General features: G+C 47.7%; 8 protein-coding genes across 8 annotated transcripts; 5 read left to right on the top strand and 3 right to left on the bottom strand.

The window, feature by feature from the left end:
* Positions 1–1509: 1509 nt before the first annotated feature.
* Positions 1510–3779, top strand: HO173_007012 (uncharacterized protein; the record flags this gene model as incomplete). Its single annotated transcript, XM_037308917.1, has 3 exons — positions 1510–1559; positions 1709–1793; positions 3480–3779. 3 exons carry the CDS (start codon positions 1510–1512, stop codon positions 3777–3779), a joined length of 435 nt encoding a protein of 144 aa, XP_037164181.1.
* A 653-nt stretch (positions 3780–4432) lies between these two features.
* On the top strand, positions 4433–6904 carry HO173_007011 (uncharacterized protein; the record flags this gene model as incomplete). Its single annotated transcript, XM_037308916.1, has 1 exon — positions 4433–6904. The coding sequence occupies one exon, from the start codon at positions 4433–4435 to the stop codon at positions 6902–6904; it is 2472 nt and encodes an 823-aa protein (XP_037164180.1).
* Positions 6905–7747: 843 nt separating this feature from the next.
* On the bottom strand, positions 7748–10357 carry HO173_007010 (uncharacterized protein; the record flags this gene model as incomplete). The annotated part of the gene is made up of 3 exons (XM_037308915.1): positions 7748–9753; positions 9806–10198; positions 10249–10357. 3 exons carry the CDS (start codon positions 10355–10357, stop codon positions 7748–7750), a joined length of 2508 nt encoding a protein of 835 aa, XP_037164179.1.
* Positions 10358–11015: 658 nt separating this feature from the next.
* HO173_007009 (uncharacterized protein) lies at positions 11016–11414 on the top strand (the record flags this gene model as incomplete). Its single annotated transcript, XM_037308914.1, has 1 exon — positions 11016–11414. The coding sequence occupies one exon, from the start codon at positions 11016–11018 to the stop codon at positions 11412–11414; it is 399 nt and encodes a 132-aa protein (XP_037164178.1).
* A 385-nt stretch (positions 11415–11799) lies between these two features.
* Positions 11800–12897, bottom strand: HO173_007008 (uncharacterized protein; the record flags this gene model as incomplete). The annotated part of the gene is made up of 2 exons (XM_037308913.1): positions 11800–11854; positions 11906–12897. 2 exons carry the CDS (start codon positions 12895–12897, stop codon positions 11800–11802), a joined length of 1047 nt encoding a protein of 348 aa, XP_037164177.1.
* Positions 12898–13262: 365 nt separating this feature from the next.
* HO173_007007 (uncharacterized protein) lies at positions 13263–14659 on the top strand (the record flags this gene model as incomplete). The annotated part of the gene is made up of 3 exons (XM_037308912.1): positions 13263–13404; positions 13460–13491; positions 13943–14659. 3 exons carry the CDS (start codon positions 13263–13265, stop codon positions 14657–14659), a joined length of 891 nt encoding a protein of 296 aa, XP_037164176.1.
* A 220-nt stretch (positions 14660–14879) lies between these two features.
* Positions 14880–16553, bottom strand: HO173_007006 (uncharacterized protein; the record flags this gene model as incomplete). The annotated part of the gene is made up of 3 exons (XM_037308911.1): positions 14880–14981; positions 15137–15217; positions 15276–16553. The coding sequence occupies 3 exons, from the start codon at positions 16551–16553 to the stop codon at positions 14880–14882; spliced, it is 1461 nt and encodes a 486-aa protein (XP_037164175.1).
* A 457-nt stretch (positions 16554–17010) lies between these two features.
* Positions 17011–18669, top strand: HO173_007005 (uncharacterized protein; the record flags this gene model as incomplete). The annotated part of the gene is made up of 5 exons (XM_037308910.1): positions 17011–17078; positions 17128–18187; positions 18242–18377; positions 18431–18483; positions 18535–18669. 5 exons carry the CDS (start codon positions 17011–17013, stop codon positions 18667–18669), a joined length of 1452 nt encoding a protein of 483 aa, XP_037164174.1.
* Between the last annotated feature and the right edge of the window lie 231 nt (positions 18670–18900).

Raw genomic sequence — 18900 nt, 5'->3', positions numbered from 1 at the left:
AAAAATAATAAATATAGTAATAAATAAAGATAGTATAGATTATATAGAATTAGTTTAAATCTAATAGCGATTATTAACCTATTTATTAAGACTTAGAAATTAGAAAATTCTAGAAATAAATATAATTTAACGAATATACGCTCGTCGATTTTGAAGGAGCTATATATTATTTATTATTACTATAATAAGATTCTAATTTATTTATTTATAGATTATAAAATAAGCGATATAATAGTATATATTAAGTTTAAGAGATATATTAAGAAATCTAATTTAAGTAGTTTATAATAAACGAATCTAATTAATAATTATAAAAATTAGATATATTTCTAAATTAGATAATATAAATTATTAATAAATAAAACGATAAATAGAATATCTAATTTACTATTTACTCTAGAAAAGATAATATTAAAATTCTCTTATAATACTAGAAGATCGAAAGCTTATACGCGAAGACTTCTTAAAATAATTTTATCGCTAAATTATAAATATTAATATTTTATTTATAATTACTAATAATTCTAAGATATTATAACTCTTATATTATCTTAACTCTTAATATATAATTAAAGTTAATATTTATTATAAAGAATTAATTAATAAGAAAAGCTATAGAGCTAGAGATAAGATTATTAAAGAATTTATTAGTCGATAATATTAAAGTCTCTCTAATTCTAAATTATTAATTATTTTATAATTATTAATTATTTATAATAATTCTAATCTTTTTTATTAATATTAATTAATAATAATATAAGATTCTTATAGACTTTAAGTATATCGAAGATAAATATATTAATTAGAAACTTATAAGTATTATTAATTTAATTCTTATAAAATATAAGATTTAATTTTATATATTTAAATTTATAACTAATAACGCTAGTAATAATAATATACTCTTTAATAATTTAATTATTTATCTTTCTTATTTTTATAATAAATAACTCGCTTAATATTAAAGAATTTAAGTTCTTAAATTATTTATAATATATTTTCTATATAGCGTATATTATTTAATTAATCTTAAAAGAACTTCTAGATAATATTAGAGTTATTTTAATAAATAAGAAATTTTAAAGAAGCTAAGAATAATAAAGAAGATAAGAATTAAGTTTAAATAAATATAATTAATCTATTAATAACTCTAATAAAGATATAATATTTCTTATTATTATTCTAATTATTATATTATTAATTATATTAAAATTTAAAAAATTATTATATATATTAATACTAGCGACTAGCGTAAAGAGATCTTTTTTATATTATAAGTTAAACGACTTTAAGATAAAAATATTTTAATATTAGATAAATATTAATCTTCTAAAAAGTAATATTATTATTTTTTAAATTTTTTTTTTTATTAAATAATTTCCCACTTTATAATAAAATTTAACCACAAGGTCGGCTTCAAGCTTGCTCCCGCCCTGAACGACGACACCGCCTTTTCTGGCTGCCGCATCCTCGAGATACTCGATCACACGCTGGCCATACTCGACCTCAATGCCAACTTTGCGTGCTTGGGCCAACAACAACTGGTGGAATTCGGGCCGGTGATGTCTATATATACTTTGCGGGATGTTCGCTCTCTCGCCAAGTTTTGAGTCATCTGTGAAGATTGGTTTCGGCCCAAGGATGCGCTCTCCAGTGTGTTTGTGATACGAGACACAAGGATCGTAGCTGACCTCTTCATTCTCTACAGCAATGCCTATCAAATCTCTGGATCTCTGAGCACAAGGAATGGAGCCATAGTGGTGGAAGTGACTGATCTTGGACCATTCTCAATTGTGCGATAAACCATATCATTGCATCTTTACAAGAGCATCTCGATATGGGTTCATACTCTCGGCGCGATGTTGAAAAAGGACTCATACGAGACTAGAGATGATTGCTTTCCCCCCTGACGACCTTTTTTTGGTTGATTGCAGAGTTTGCTAATTTGTCCTATCCTGGCGATCTAGACAAATCTCAAAAGTAGAGAAAAGGATTGATGATATCTATTCTCTGCTTCAGACGGGTTTGATGCCGCAGAACAACCCGGCACCACAAGTCCTCGAGCAAGTAGGCGTCCTCGCCTGTAGACTCAGGTTTAGGATACCCAATCGATATTTGTCCAACACCTCAAGGCAACAAACCCTCCAGTACGTACATCGAAGCGACTGTTTCCTATTTGGTACTGCAGGATGTGTGGTATGATGCTCTTGTGGATCTGTCTCATAACTAGTATTCTTGATCCGAAGCGGTGCTAATTCCGAAGTCTCCACAGGTCGAGCAGATGTCATTCCAGGATGCCGAAGAGCTCATAAAAACGTTCCAAACGGACTATGCAAGTTTTCCTTTCGTGTTACTACCAAAATTTACTATGGATTCATTTCGACGTGAAAGGCCTTTTCTGCTACTGTCCGTCCTCACAATTGCTTCGAGGAAGCAGTTCAAGTTGCAGGAATCTCTTGAACAAGAGTTTCGAGAAGTCCTCAGGTATGAACATTGCCGAGTAGACCTTTCCCATTCATGGGTTGGATATGAGTAGTGAGCCGTTTTGAGGGGGCGGCAAGGGTTTTCCTATCGCCGTGCTCCCTAGACTTGTTTCGTTACTCGAGTTTGTGTGATGAGAAAGGAGAGCTGACCCTAAGATAATTATTAGCACTAAGGTGATAGTCCAAGGAGCAAAAGATCTAGACCTGCTTTAGGGATTGTTGATCTACCTGGCTTGGCACCATTTTCACTTCAAGCTACAGGGCGGACAGATCAACATGCTTGTCCAGATAGCTGTAGCTGTGACCATTGAGTTGGATCTCCGAAAACCTGGACAGTCTGCCGCGGAAGTGAAAAGAGCGTTTGTAGGAATGTCTTGTCTGTCATCTTGCCTCTCCATGGTAAACAGAAAGCCTGTCATTATGAGGTACAATGATCAGGTTGGGGAGTGTTGCCGGTCACTAGCCACTGGGAGTGGAACGCCATCAGATAATCAACTCATCCATTTCGTCGAATTGCAGAGACTCGCCGAGGAAATGGCACTTGTCTTTGGGGATGATCCAATGAACGATGAAAGGCCATGGATTGGATCGGAATGAGCAGACCTGTTAGTCAAGGCTTTCAAGTCTCGATTGCAATACTTGCGAGGTTTATTCCCACGAGACGGGGTCTGTATACCGTCAATTCTGCTAGCGTACGACAGTACTTGTATTCATCTGCACCAAGTCTCCCTGCATGTCTCCCCAGACAAGAGCCCATCAACAAGTTCAGACATCAACCTAAACAAACATTCTGGCGCCCGAATGAATCTCCTAACAGGCTGCCTCGAAACCACAAAATCCTTCCTAGACAGATATCTCCAGCTATCTCGAGACATAATCGAGCAAGACTCAATGTTGGAGAAAGGTTCAGTCGCCCACGCCAGTCTCGTCCTAATTAAGCTCGCGTTCTGCACCAATCCAGGTCCTGAACCGTTTCGCTTATGGCAAGCTTGTAAGGTGCCCTATTACTTGGACGCTTTGGGTGCACACGTTGGCAGCATCAGCGTCACGTCGGCGCATGCAGAACATCACGACTCTTTTCACAAGTTCAAAGTGATTACCGAACGAGTAAAGGCTTGGTACGAGCGTGCGAAATTGTTAGAGTCGACTACCTTCTCCAAAATGAAGCCATCCGAATTGAAAGAACCTTTACAGCTGGCGGAGATTACGAAGGATGAGGAGCGACCAATAAATTTTGACATTAGAAGTATAGATTTCTTGTTCGTGGAAGGGAACGAGTTCTGGAAGTGCGCGTGATTTCCTGGACCTCAACGAGCGAACCGAAGGCTCTGAATCCCATGGAGAGCAAACATTGTGGCCGTCAGCAGACACGGCTGTTTGCGAGTTTGAATCCGGGTTGTGGTTGGGCTGAATGAGCGAAATGTGGTATAATCAAATCAAAGAATGGAATATATTGATGGTTCAGGGTAGCCCTTTTTGCTAAGAGTATTGACAGTCTTTTCAGGTTGAAGCAACGAAACCTGATACAGGAGCCAAGATATGGAAAAAGAAGAGTCTGATTTGTAGAGGCCACCGTCTATATTAAAAATTGTCACTACCTGTATGTATGTCAAGAAGATCGGATAAATACAGGTATAATATAAAGAAAACCTACCTTATAGCTTCTGAAAGATGCCGTAACGAACCGAGAAAGCACTACCGTACTCTACCTACGTATTTTGTAGCGCGCTAGTCTTTAGTCTGTTGCTAGGGTTGGTTCCCGCAGCTCTGCGCGCCGTCGATACCACTGGTGACACCACCATAAGGCAAATGCATCGTTAATAGCTGCTTCATGATCTCATCGAATATCTTGGTCTAAGGCGATTTTGTGCAGAACCGCCACCAAAAATGAGATGGTCTGCTCCCCACAAAGCTACTCCACGACCCCTACACGACATGGCGCAGCAGCGATGAGCTCCGAGAAGCAGAATGGCATCGTCAACCGCGGGCCCATAGCGAACACCACCACACAATCACCCAGGTGGGCGGGAATTGACAATGGTACAACAAGGATCGCAGCATCTTTGGCCTCCAATGGGTCCTCTACCCGTCGAAGAGAGGCTCGAATGGATGAACTAGGCGTCGAGAACGGACACTCGCCCGAAGATGTCGCAACACCAGTCAAGGCTTTCTTGAGCTCCAACATAACACCTCGGTCAGGTTCCAGAAAGGCAAGAGTTGAAAGCGCGTCATCAACGCCGAATAGAACTTCAAGTGGGACCCCCAGCACTACAAGACCGGTCTCTTCCATCGAGAGGCGTGAGAAAACCCCAGAGGGTTCGCGGGCTACAAGTGGGCTGGGGCTAAGGATTTCAACTTCTGGGCGGAGGTCAAGAGCATCAAGTGTGATCAGCGATGGGTTGGGGTCCTCGATCTCGCCCCGGCCACCTCTGTTGGAGCGAAAAGGTTCAGCAACGAGGACGACTAGCCCAGAGAGCTCGCCAATGTTTGTGTATGCGAACGACGTCAAAGCGAGTATGCCATCAAAGCCTACAGCGGGTAGATCATTGTCAAAAGGGCCATTGCCAGGATACGGGCAGTCCAAGGACGGGAACATCTCAAATGGAAGGGATTCATCTATGAGCAACAGCCCTACCCTCGACGAGCAAAAGCCTAAGTTTTTCTACGCCAATGATCCCTCCAATGATTCAAAACCGCCTCCTCGGCTTTCCAACGGTGTCTCCTCTCACAGGCCACCACTTCAGACCATCTACAGCGCGCACACGGCCTCAAGCCCTCCAAGGGCGGCTTCGCCACTCAAAGAGGAATTTCTGCCTCGCAAGTCTTCTGTCAACAAGCCTTCGCCTCGACGCCATACTCGGTTGGTCTCAAACGGTGGCACTGAGATCAAGCCATCAGAGACAACTTCTGGCATTACGAACATTGCGCGGAGAGCTAGCACCAATTCACCCAGACAATCACCCAGAGAAGCTCGTGTCAGTTCACATTCAAGGTCCTCCAGCGCACAGTCAGCTGGGCCAAGCCCGCGTCGAAGATCAAGCGTAGTCCTTTCGAACATGAGTCCAGTAGCAGCTGAACGGACTAGAACTACTTCTATCGTCGGGTCGAATGGCGCACTACCACACAGTGTGAATCCTCCAGCTGCCGTCCAAGAACTCCCTTCGACTCAGCTCCCAGCGCAACCACAGAGCCCAACGAGACCCTCAGCTGTTGGCCAGAGCAAGATTGACCAGATGAACGAGCTAGCTGCCAAGGCTCGCCGTGAACGAAAGGTCCTCGATCTCGAAATCAGCAACTCATCTCTCTTGGCTATCAACCGCGCCCTTGAGCGCGAGATGCGCAAGCAGAACGCCGAGCTGCGTCGTTACCGCCGGCTCAGCCGTTCTGGACGCCTGTCGGTGGCGCCTGCGTCAAAATCTGCCTCTGGGAAGATGTCTTTCTTGTCCGAAAGCGCTGATGATTCAGCCGGTGAGACGTCGCCACTAGACTCTGACAACGGAGAAAATGACCATGAAGACACCTTATCCGACATCTCTCCCCCCTCCGGCGCCAGCTCGCGCCCTTCTTCCCCCACATCCCGAGCAGGCCGCACTCGCTTTCAAGACCCCAAGCGGCCCGAACTTGACCTCGCCGCCCAACGCGCCCTCCTCCTCGACGGCCAAATACTCAACCAATCAATAAAACGCTGTCTCGCGCAAACCGAATCCCTCATAGCCTCCGGCAAAACAGCGCTCGAATACCAGGCCCGAGCCCCAACACCTGAAAATCTTGGTGCTCGAGTTTTAACGCCCGACGACACTGAAGAGGCGATGTTCGGACAAGGTCAGGGATTATTAAGCCCGAGTTCATGGACCGGCGGCAATCCATTCGAGCGAAGTCTAGGAAGTCTAGATGGTGGATTAGAGACGCCTGATTATTCGAAGTGGGGGCCTTCCACGGACGTGCAAACGCCCTTTGCAGAGATTGGCGACCTCATGGCGTCAGATGAGCTTGACGGGGCTACAGCAATGGACATCTTGGACGTCTCCGAGAAGACCGAGGATTATGGCATTGATGCAGCAGCAACGGACCTTCTTGACGGAGAAGGAAACCTCGACGGCAAGCCCAACCTCAATGAGCGCCGTAGCGATGGCGAAATCTCTCTCGATGGCATAGACGACAGCCTTGATAGCTCATCCCCTGACGACGAACCTTACCAGCACGACTCGCCATCACGAGAAGGTCCACCTCTGCAACCGCCTTCTGAAGAAGAAGACTTTTCTCGTCCATCGAGCCCATCTAGAATACTGAACGCCATGAGACCTCCTGATACCAAGTCCGACATACCTGGAAATGTCCCTGGAAATAGGGGTAGCATGCAAAATCTCGGGCATTATCTGCAGGCGTTTTCGATCTTTGGGGCAGGGCAATCGCAGGCTTGAGGGAAGGAAGTGTGTGGGTGGATTGGTGGATATAAGGCAGGGGGAGGAATTCGCATAGTGATGGTGTTCCAGAGGATAAACGGTGCTACCTTTGCTTTGGAGATACCCTTTTGATGTCATGTTTTGTACCTAGGTGTTCTGCTCCTGCTACTCTTCACTCTCCGAGATGAGATACCCAATGTACTCTACCCTTCACCGTTGACATGCCACTAGCGGCTTCATTTCTATTCCTCAAAATCGTGCAAAGGCATCAATTCAATATGCCAGAATCTTGAGGACGCTATACCCCTCTCCCTTCGAACTGTCACTTTCTGCCACCATGCCCTGCGGGCACGATGCTGAAAAGTACTTTAAACACGAAGCCGATAGTACGTCATAGGCTAGCGTTCAACTGACAGGTCGCAAGGTCTCTCATGTTCAACAACAGGTATGGATAAGGGTTTATGGAGCACGAAATTGGCCAGGTACGATTCAAAGCAAGACTTTTGATTCTGGACCTAATCTGCATACCGACGTGAGCACCTAAAGACAACATACCGCAGAAAACACCGCATAAAAGCATTGATTGACAATCTAACGTCCCCGGATACTGCCACTTCCACCTTATCAACTTTTTCCTCGTATTGCATATTCATTCTGGCGAAACTGTGTTGCATGTATTCAATTTTTTTTACTGGTCTCCGCCTTACTGCCTCTTCACCTGCTCCATCGTATGGGCTGTCGTTTTGGTGCATTTCCCGCTTGCTGGTCGTAATATTCGCGGCATAGCTTCACCTAATGCGTTCATCGGTGTTTGTTCAATACCATCGATGACGTGATGTTGTTTCCAAGGATCATCACCCTTTACGAAGGTGTCCACAGTCGTCCTCTGCCACGTGCCGATGCTCTGGTTGATCCCGACTTCAACACGTAGTCCACATCGTTGATGGACGGTCTTGGCTCGATAGATTCAGGCTCTGGCGAAGACTGTTTGGGCTGAGTTCGAGGCATGGTCGTCCTAGGCACGAAGTCCCTTGGCACAAATTCAGCGGCCTCGAAGACTTTGGGCCTTGGTGCTCGGGGCTTGGACTCTCGCACTGGCCTTGGCGGTCTGGACACGAACTCACTCGCCTCATAGACTCTGGGTTGGGGGCCATTGGGCTTCAATTGGGCGTTTGGCAAGGCAGACCTGGGCACACAGTCTGTGGGTTCATAGACACCAGGCTGAAATTCGTTGGTTTCGAACTGTGCTGTTGAAAAGATGGTCTGAGGAACAAGGTCCGTAGGCTCTGTTATTCGAGACTCAGGAAAGTGTGACTTCGAGAGTCCTGCTGCCGTGGGAGTTCCAGACTCAACAACTGTAAGCATCACTTCTTCAGCCTTGGGAGCTGGGGCTCTTCGAGGACTTGTACGTGATGCTTGACGTCGATGATTTGGAGCATCTTTCAGTGCCGGCCCATGAATAGGAGTTAGACGTCGTGAACTCTCTTGGGGAGCATTATGCGGTGGGCTCGTACGGGCAGGCTGCCGAGGTAAATTGCGAGGTACCTGGCCTGTTTGAGTGTTTTGGATATGGGCTCGGTTTCGATGATTAGAATGGCCATTGGGATTGTGTGGAGGTCGAGGGCTTGGATTGAGACTGACGCGAAAGTCTCGCCCAAAAGCATCCGGGTCAATGACTGTAGGAGAATTGACAGGTTGCTGATGAGCCTGGCCAACAGTTGATGGATTTGGACTGTGTCTCGCTGCTTTCCCTTTCGGTTGAGGTTTGACCAACGATTTCTGTGGACTCTGCCCGGCAGGCTTCTGCTGAGATTGTTCCTTTGGTGTCGAAGGTCGTGAACTTTGCTGGGGAGGTTTCTGTTGGGCAGAGAGGCGCTTCGGCTGGGGTATGAAGACAACTACCTCTTCATCGCTATCTTCCGGCTCTTGTGCGGCTTCCAATATTGACGTCGAGTGGGTAGTAGTGAGCTTTAACGGAGAAGTGTCACTAATGGTCTGGACTTCCTGGACGCGCTGAAACGGTCCCACACTCTGAGGTTGAGGCAAGGGACTCTCTGGCGGCGAGCGCATTACAGAGGGTTCCGGGGCCGGCTGGTTGGCTAGGTTGGTTTGGCTTTCGACACCGTCGAGGTTGATGCCAGTACCTGATTGGCCTAGGTGCTTCTCGAGATCCTGCTGGATGATGCTGTCTACGAGGGTCTTGATAGATTCGACGCTCTTGGCAGGCTTATTTGAGAGATGTTCTGCTGTCAACGTGGGGGCTGTCTCCACCAATAGGTCCTGCTCTCTGACCTTGTCCTCACGACGATCGCCATCTACCAAGGACTTCTTCTCACCCCGCTCGAGACTCTGCTTCTCAAGGTCCTGCTCATGCACGATGCTGCTGGCATCAGTGTTTGCGGTCCCTTCGCTGGAGACCGAGTTGTCCATGGCATCCTCATCTTTAGACAGATCTTCATTTGCATTCTCTGAAACGCCATTCTCTCCACTAGTCTCTTCGGCATCTTTGGTGGCAAGGGTAGCACTCTTCTGCTGTACGCCAAATTCTTGCTCAAGGTCCCCAAAGGTTTCGAGATCAGTCCTGCTCGTCTTGCATGCGATTGTAGCGGCAACTTCTTTGGGCGGACGAGCAATGATGTTGAGCTTCTGAGCAACAGAACATGTCTCAGTCTGGTCGCTCAGGAGGAACAGCTGATTGGCATCATTGCGTTCGATGCTCTCGTGCAGGCGCCAAAGGGCACAGCTCATCAATGGGCGCAACCCTCCTGGAACATCCTTTGCCGATATCTTTGGAGCGTCCTTCTTGACCTTCCATGGGGATGTCTCGCTCCCAGCGGTTCTAGCTACCAGCTTTGGTTTCGTAGGCGCTGGGAAAGGACAATTAGCAATGTATCAATTCTGGATCTAGACTCTATCCACCTTTTGACACCGACTTCTCCGATACTCCATTGGCTAAGTTTTGCTTCCTTCGTAGCGCTTCTGCCCATGATGTAGGAGGGCCCTCAATAGCCTCCGGTTTGTCTTCTTCTACATCGAGATCTTTCCATGGCGTGTAATGTTCGTTTGGCTGTTGGAAACAAACAGCTTCATGGTTCTCGGTTTCCTGAAAGAACAGTCGCTGTTCTGAACCAGCGTCTTGGTCTTTCCTATGTTTCAGCCTTCCAAGATATTCCCGCGCCACACGAGGATTGATGTCGAAGGCGGGGTGTTCCTTCTTGGGTGGCTTGCCCGAGGTCCGAGGTCGAGGGGCTTCTTGTGTTGTCGGCTTTGGCTCTACGGACTTTTGGTAGAGCTGCTCGACTTGTTCGATTGCTAGAGTGACTTAGTAAGGCTGAAGATTGTTGCGCTGGATGTTGACCCACTGCATGATGGCACGACGAGGCGTAGTCGACCGTCGTAGATCCACTTTTTGAGGTCTTGAATGTGGTCGACGAGTGTCTTGGCGTCTAGGACGCAGATTGGGGTCTCCATTTTTGGTAGAAGTGCAAAATGTAAGATGTGCTGTTTGGTCTCATCGAGACGGTATCATTGTTGATGTAGGCCCAGCCGAAGGACCTTTGTCAGTCATCAGTAAGAATGTCCTACGGTGGTGTTCCTGACAGTGTTGTGCGAGCTAACGTTGCCCAGTACGTACCTAGGACAAGTGTTCCTTGCAAGTGAGCGCAGTTATACATGTTGAGTATACGATCCGGCCTCTCGATTTCTCAAGAGGCTCATGTGAGATACTTTCTCAAACATGAGGATTTGAAGAAAGTATGAACCGGGAAGAAGTTATGGGGTTGTTGAGGTGGTGGCATGTGAAGAGAAAGAGTCAGTGAAGTGCGAGGTTCTTCACAATGGAAAAATGTCCGGAGGCGGGAGCTAAGCCACTTCATCTCTTGGCATTTTGGCATTTTGCGCTAGTAATGAGCCAATTGAAAATCTGAGATCTCGCCCGACTGCCTTTTACACCTACCCATCTTTCGCCTGTCGCAGCTGAACCTGTCCATCGCCATGAAGCCGACCAACAGCTTCTGCTTGCCATCTTAGCTGCTCACTAAGATAAGATCAATTTTGAATCTGTTACTTCTAGATTGGGAGAGCATTGAAAAACGCCATAGCTCAAAAGGATATCGCTCCATCTGCCGCAATGGCCAAAGCTCCACCAGTCAAGAAGAGGAAGAGGGCTGAGCACGTTGAAAACAATGTTACGGATGAGTTATCGTCTACGAATGCTGTCGAGAACTCTACGCAAGCGCAGGTTTCCGCTACCAGTACTGTAAGTGCTGGCAATGGCTTCGGAGAGGTTCATTTGACAGAAGAACCCTCAACGAGGAGTATATACGCTGGCGATCGTGTCGAAAGAAACGACGAGTTCTCTGGTAGAGGCCTACTGCCAATTAAGCACAAAAATGCTGTTGGGACTTCGTATGCTCAACCGGCTATATTTACTGGACAGGTAATGCTTGACGAGCAAAGTCAAGACAAATTCGGAAAAGTACAGATTTTCTCATCGCAGAAGCTGCCCCAGCCATTCCTCGACAGATGACACAGCATCAGGTGCATAATGGAGCCGAAACACAGACTCGCAACAACCTCAGAATCGCAACAACCGATAGGGGGCCAACTATGGAAAGAAAAACTATTCCGAGTGTCCAGCCATTGTATACCAGCAATGTGTATGTAGCCATAGAAGATGTGAGAAGATGGACCTAATAGTTGAATTGGCCAAGCTGCCTGAAAAGACATGGGAGTACGCGCAAGCGACGGAAACCAGAGTTTTCACTCGGTCAGAACGAATCGTTGAAGGTCATAAATGCTCTGCGTTTTTTTGGGCACTGCCCTAGCTATCAAGGGTATCGGACTCCAAGTTTGTATCCTGAAAGCCACCTCTTCGCTTCAATCTATCGCACTGCCTCCGGCACGAATTTGATCTAAACCTCCTTGCTGATCAAACGGTCTCTCTCTGCGACACGCTGCGCCCATTCCCTGCTCATTGTCAGTGCTGAATTGGCGATGTGGGAACAATGATTTTCTTACGTCCAGCTGCCATCATATAATCTTCGGTCATTTGCATGGCCAAAGTCGGCTTCTCCGAGCGCAGCATCAATAACCGCTGCTGTTACACCTGTACCACAGCTACTAATGATCGGTTTTTCCGGATCGACTCCTTTCGACTCAAAGATTCGTCTCAGCTCGTCGCTCGGAAGGAGGGCGCCAGTCTTAGGATCGAGCAGCTCCGAGTGGGGGACACTCATGCTGCCTGGTATATGGCCGCTCGACAGTCCGGGCCTTGGTTCAGGTGCGGTACCCGCCCATCTCCCCTTGGGCCTCGCATCCAGTATCTGAATTCCTTCTGCTCCCTCCTTGCCATAGTCCTTCGCGATATCTTTGACCTCGGCAAACTTCACTACTTTTTCTGGATCGACCTGGGGTGTCGGGTAATGGCTCGGCTCCTCAACTACTGCCACCACCTCTCCGCTTTCTATGGGATAACCTTGCTCGACCCACAATCTGAAGTTGTTGAGAAGGTGGACGCTTGAATGACCGAAGACCTTGAACGTCCAACCCACACGAGGTGCACTGAATATTCCGAGCTCTTTTGAGTCGTAAATCACAACCTCATCATCCTTTCTAATTCCAATATCTTGCATGGCCTTAGCAAACCCTTCGGCTGTGGGCAGCATGTGTGGATACTTTGAGTCATGATCTTTGACGGCGTCAAGGTCGAAGAAACGGGCAGAAGGGATTCGTTGCTGTTTGAATACGCTGTGGCCTGTACGACCTTCGGGATCGTTGGGTAGAAACCAGGAAGCACACACTGGAACCACTCGTGGTGCTGTGGAGATCTTGGTAGGGACGTTCTTCGTCAAAGCATCGGCAAGCTCTTTCGGTGTGACTATATAAGATTCTAGAGACACATGACGATGTTGAGCCATCGAAGCTCGGCGGCGAAGGGCAGGAGAACAGAAGTTGGGGAGACCGTTGGAGAGCTTGATTGAAGGAAGTCGTGTGCGTGCTTGGAATGCCATGGTCAATGACACTCAATCGTTTCTCTCATACCCGAAATGAGTGCTGATTGTGCTGAATGAAAGGACAATAAAGAAAGAAAAGAAGTTCAGCTTCGCTGCGGCGTAGGTTGAAGAGCAGAAGAAAAGAGATTCGCATCAGTTTCCCCTCGGAGATAGCGCGCTAGCAAGGGTAGCTTCCTATCGCGATAACGCCCCCGGGCGACGATCTCGAAACACCAAAGCGTGATATACTGCAAATCATCATACGACACCACCCTGGCTCGTAAGCCTCAGCAGGTGTCCCTTTCCAGACTGTAACGCAGATAGCTGTAGTGTGACTCTTGGTCCACGCACCCTAGAGTCCGCATCCGCGAGAACAGCACGCCATGAAAGTCACTATCAAAGAATGGAACGCGGTGGCCTCTTGGCGATGGGATATGCCAGAGGATGATGTCTGTGGTATATGTCGAGTCCAGTTCGACGGCACATGTCCTACCTGCAAATACCCTGGCGACGATTGCACTCTGTGTAAGTTGTACTTCGAAATTCAGTCGAGTCTACTCAGGGCTAACGATGAATATAGTAATTGGCAAATGCGGACACTCGTTTCACATGGTATGAAGCTACTCGCATACACAAGCTTTGACCCATGATTCTGAGCATTGGCAGCATTGCCTCCTCACCTGGATTCAGCAAGATTCATCAAAAGGACTTTGTCCGATGTGCAGACAAAGTATGGCTTGCTCTCCGCAAACACCAATAGAAGCTGACCACGATGCAGAGTTCGAGTGGAAGCAAAGTGGAGAATAGCCTTGAGATGCAGATATCTTCGCTGCGCCGAAGGACCCGCTTTTGGTTATGGCATAGCGTTAGGCGTTGTTCAGTTTCGATACCCAAAATGGCATGGACGAGTAGAAAAGGAATCCAAAGCATGACTCAAAAGTCGCATGTAGTTTTTTGTATCTATCAACAACGACACACCTAAAACATTTATATATAGCGTACGCGCAGCCTGCCTCTTCTGTTCTACTACTCTGCTCAATCATGTAGCGAGTAATCACCGAAGTCTCTACGCCCGCGTCATGTCATTCCTCCCCCTCTCCGCTCCACCAACCCGCCAAACCATCACCCCACCCACCCTCCTGCCATCCCCCTCCCCAACCCTTCAACCGAAGACCCAATAAACGACGACCACGACCATGACCGTGACCGGCAAACAGAATCCCCCGCCGTACTCCCGCCACCGAACTTCCAGCCCGTCTTCACGCTCCTCTCCAACACCGGCACCTCAACGACCCACCACCCAAACGTCTACTACGTATTCTCCGATGATGCGCCCGATGCGGATCCCATCACAGCGGCGGCTCTGCAAGTGCTCCATCCCGCCTCGGCGACCTCTTCGCCCACTGTGGACCTCCAAGGTGGGAATGCACAAGGCAGAAAGGAGCGGTATGTGCTGCTAGATATGGATGCCACAGGCACAAAAATTGAGTCGGCGCAAAGTATGTCTCCGGATTGGGCTGTCACGTCTACAGAGCTTGGACCAGCGCCTACATGGGACAGGGATGGGGAGGGAAAGCAGGAGGGGAAGGAGGCGAGAGGCTTGATGTTGAGGATTGAGGGAATGGAGCTTAGGAGGGAGGAGGAGGGAGTGGTGACAAAGCAAGGCGAGGAAACGAGGTTGGAAGAGTTGGTAGAGATCTATGAGAGGCAGATGGCGGAGCTGAGGAGAGTTGTTGATTCTGGACAAGGGATCAGAACGGGCGGAGAAAGTGGGAGATGAGCGCTTATATGTCTATTTCTGGGAAAAGATGTTGGATCTGGATGAGTAGATAGATGATCGTGGCGCCCTAGATCATTTTTGGGAGGATGTCGTCCCTGGCCCCAGGCCGCTGGGCGTCTATAACGAGTTCGCTATTGAGAGGGTATACCCTAGGTAACACTCTAGCGAATATTCTGGTCGTGAATTTGTGCCGAAATCATGCTCTGGATATCTTCGTGCATTATGTATTTGGTGCAGCGGTTGGTTTGTCGTGTGAATGGTGATGTGAGGATGTAGCAGCGTCGGCTTTCTTCGCTTCTTTCTTATCCTTCTTCTCGCCCTTCTACGTAGATTTTGGAGTCAGCAAAGGCCATTCGAGGCAGAGACTGGAGTTGCAAAACAGGTCTCGGGAGTAGAAGGGTCCTTTTGCTCCCGAGACATGTCATGTAACTCGATTCTACTACCGATTAGGAAGAACTAGCTCCGAAATGTACGAACCTTGTCTTTCTTGATTGCCGCATCGGCCATGAGTTGCTCGAAGGCCATGTAATCACCTTCTTCGTCTGGATCTCGTTGGGCCTGGGGACCGTTAGCTGGGTGCGGCACGTTTAGGAAAATATTAGAAAAAAGAGCTTACGTTCTGGTATACTGTGCCAGAGATGACCAGTGCCTGTGCTCGTTCGAGTCTCTTCTCCATCTTGACACTCTTGTCGTTGAGCACCTTATCGCAGACATCTCTTAGCACGCTCTGGATCTCGAATCTTGACCCTTTCCACGCCGCTGCCAAAATCTTCCCAGTGACCCTCCTCTCGTATTCCGCTTTCTTCTCGTCTGTCCAGTCCTCTCCGCCCTTTTCCTCCATCTTTGCCATCTCCTCCATTGTTAATTGTGCATCGATGGCTGTACTTATTGTACTCCAAGTATCTTTTGCAAGGGTACCTTTATCCTTTAATCTGGAGAAGAAGCCTGATATGCCCAGGAACTTCTGCGACTTGAGGAATGATGTTGCTTTTTGCAAGTAGGTCAGTCCTACAGCGTGTAGTATTTCGAGACCGAATGATTCCATCTTCAGGTTCTCCACCTCCAATCTTGTCTTCTCTGTGAAAGCTTTGGTCACATCGTTACCCTTGTCAGTCTCCGTCCATATACTAATACGGTCGAGCAGCTTTTTGGCAAGTGTGTCGACACGTTCATCTCGTATACGTTTTCGCTCAGCCTCGTAAGCAGCCAGCTCTTCCCTCTGTTCCTTTGACAAGCCCCTCTTTTTCTCTTTACGCCGTAGCTCCTTTTCCTCTGAAGTAAGGCCAGCAGCATCCATGCGGGCATCTTCCTCTGATTTGTCCATTATAGCCTGCTGGCCGATGCGAGGGCGAGGAGTAGGGGTAGAAGTACCAGAAGCTGAAGGAGAAGCGTCGCTGGCGGGAGGATTGAGGTCAGATGTTGGCCTCGGCGGTGACGCTGCTGCTCCTGCAACCCCTATATTTGCAGCTCCTTCCTTTCCCTCTTTTGCTTGCAGCTTGGCATCAGCAGACTCGGCGGCCTCCGCCTCCTCCATCTGCTTTGCTGTGATATCCATTGTCTTCGTGAGATCTTTCATGAGCGAGAGCTCTCCTATTAGATCTACAAAAGCCTCTCCTCCAAAGATCATACCAAAGAACTCCGCAGGGTCTTCGAAGCCACCCCCGGGTACGGCCTCTTCCTTGCCAAACTTGTCATATCGCTGCCGTAAATCTTGATTGCTGAGGACTTGGTAAGCCTCGCCGATAGCTTGAAAGCGGGCATGTGCAGTCTCGTCGCCAGGGTTCTTATCGGGATGTGTAGTTATGGCAAGCTTTCGGTAGGCCTTCTTGATTTCTAGTTCTGATGCTTTTGGAGGAACCCCAAGCGCATCGTAGTATGTCGTGTCTACCACCATAACGCCGGTGGACTTTTGAGATACTGTAGGGCCAAGGCTATGGCCACCGCTCGAAGGCAGATATCGGGTGTGTGTAGGTCACAGATGCTTTATTCTTCAGCCAGAATATTGGGAAAGCTGGTGATCAGTTTTCAATTAAATGGCTCGTCATATCGCTGCCTCAAAACGAAAAGATGTCGGCACTTCGGAAGTTTTTTTGCCGCTGCCTAGCGCGTCAACACCAAATACGTAGTGCAAACTGCAAATCTAAAGGACCTTCGATTTCGACTTTTTGCGGAGAAGGCATTGGTCCATTGGCGCGCTTCCTTATGTTCAGTCTTCCACTCTTTCTTCAACACACATATACCATGCACCAGGAAGGTCGATAAACCCTCCAAGTCCCTTCTTCTTAATAATCCATCATTGGCCTGCGCCACTTCCAAACGCTCTCTATCCCTACCACTGCTCTCGAGTCAACATGGTAAAAGCAACCGACGTTCTCTACTATGCTGTACATGCCGGAGAGCTAAGAGACATCATTCAATGGTAAGTCAGTAATTGAGTATCCAAGGCGTTAAATCTTATGAATTGATAGGCAAACATGGCATCAACCGGTTCACGAGCGAAAGCCGGAACAGGAGGCGCCATCATTGGCAATCTGCTTCGAATTCCTCGACCAGACTAGCCGCAGCTTCAGTGCTGTCATCCAAGAGCTACACCCCGAACTCCTCGTGCCTATCGCTCTCTTCTATCTCATTCTCCGAGGACTCGATACCATTGAGGATGATATGACCATTTCTCTTGACGAAAAGACCCCATTGCTGAGGGAATTCCACAACTACACGGAAAAGGAAGGTTGGAACTACCATGGTTGCGATCGAAAGGAGAAGGATAGGGAGCTGCTTGTGCAATTTCAAAACGTGACTGAGGAGTTCAGAAAAGTGAAGCCAGCGTACCGCGAGATCATCAAGGATATCACGCTCAAGATGGGAAATGGTATGGCCGACTTCTGTCACAATGCGGAGCATGATGACAATTGTGTGAACACAATCAAGGACTATGACCTCTACTGCTACTACGTCGCGGGTCTTGTGGGCAATGGTCTCACTCGTCTGTTCGTCGAGAGTGGTTTGGCCAATCCGGTATTGCTAGAACGCCCCCAACTCCAGGAGTCAATGGGTCTTTTTTTGCAAAAGACAAACATCATTCGTGATATCAAAGAGGATACGGACGAGAAGAGACGGTTCTGGCCTAAGGAAATCTGGTCAAAATACGTGGACAAGTTCGAGGATCTTTGCAAGCCAGAGAACAGGGAAGCAGCTCTCAACTGTAGCTCAGAGATGGTCCTCAACTCCCTCAGCCATGCCGACCAATGCCTTTTCTACCTCGCCGGTCTCAAGGAACAGTCCGTCTTCAACTTCGCAGCCATACCACAATCAATGGCAATCGCGACACTGGAACTCGTATTCCGAAATCCAAAGGTATTCGAGAAGAATGTCAAAATCACAAAAGGTGAGGCTTGTCGCATCATGATGCAATCGACGCAGAATTTGAAATTGGTCTGCGAGGTCTTCCGGGGATTCACGAGGAAGATCCACAAGAAGAATACACCAAGAGATCCCAACTTCCTCAAGATTAGTATCGCGTGTGGCAAGGCAAGTGTCCTTTCATGATCTCTGAAGCGACAGTTATGTTAATCGCGCGAACAGATTGAGCAATTCATCGAAACGATCTACCCTTCGCAAGACCCCAAGTCGATCATGCAAGAGCCAGCGGCCCCAATAGACCCAACGTCAAAGGAAGGCAAGGACAAGGCGGCGGCAGCTGAGGCCAAATCGGATCTTGGTAAATACCACAACCGAATGTCTTTTGGTAAAGGAAACGCTAATTCCTTGCAGTCTTCATGCTCATAGCCATTTTCGGCACGCTCTTCTCCATATCATGCCTCATGGTATGTTCTGTTTCTCCGCATGTCTCTTCCTCAAACTGACAAGAGAGCCAGCTTGGGATTGCGTACGCCTTTGGCGCCCGCTTCGACGTGGCCTTCTCTGAACTCACACAAGGCAAGCTCAGCAAGCCAACAGATGCCGGCGCCGCACAATCGATCATACACAAGTACGACCATGGAGAACTCTAGCATCTTTACACCTCGTCCAGCATCTTCTTCTATTATGTCCTCCTTCATTATAAGTCTAATATGCAGCATTGCCACCTCAGCATCCGCAGGCCCGTGAAATCTTGCGTCAAACATGGTTCTTGTATAAAGGAGCGAGCGGGGATGAACCCCATGTACAGTACATAAAATATACGAAGCTTTCAACGCAAAATCTGGGTAGCATTCTATAGCACGGATGTCAAATTGCAACTC

Source organism: Letharia columbiana, assembly GCF_014066305.1.
Source record: "Letharia columbiana isolate WasteWater2 chromosome Unknown Sc0000022_s0, whole genome shotgun sequence".
Taxonomy (NCBI): domain Eukaryota; kingdom Fungi; phylum Ascomycota; class Lecanoromycetes; order Lecanorales; family Parmeliaceae; genus Letharia; species Letharia columbiana.
The sequence above is the reverse complement of the archived record's forward strand: the minus strand, read 5'-3'. Positions and strand labels throughout refer to the sequence as shown.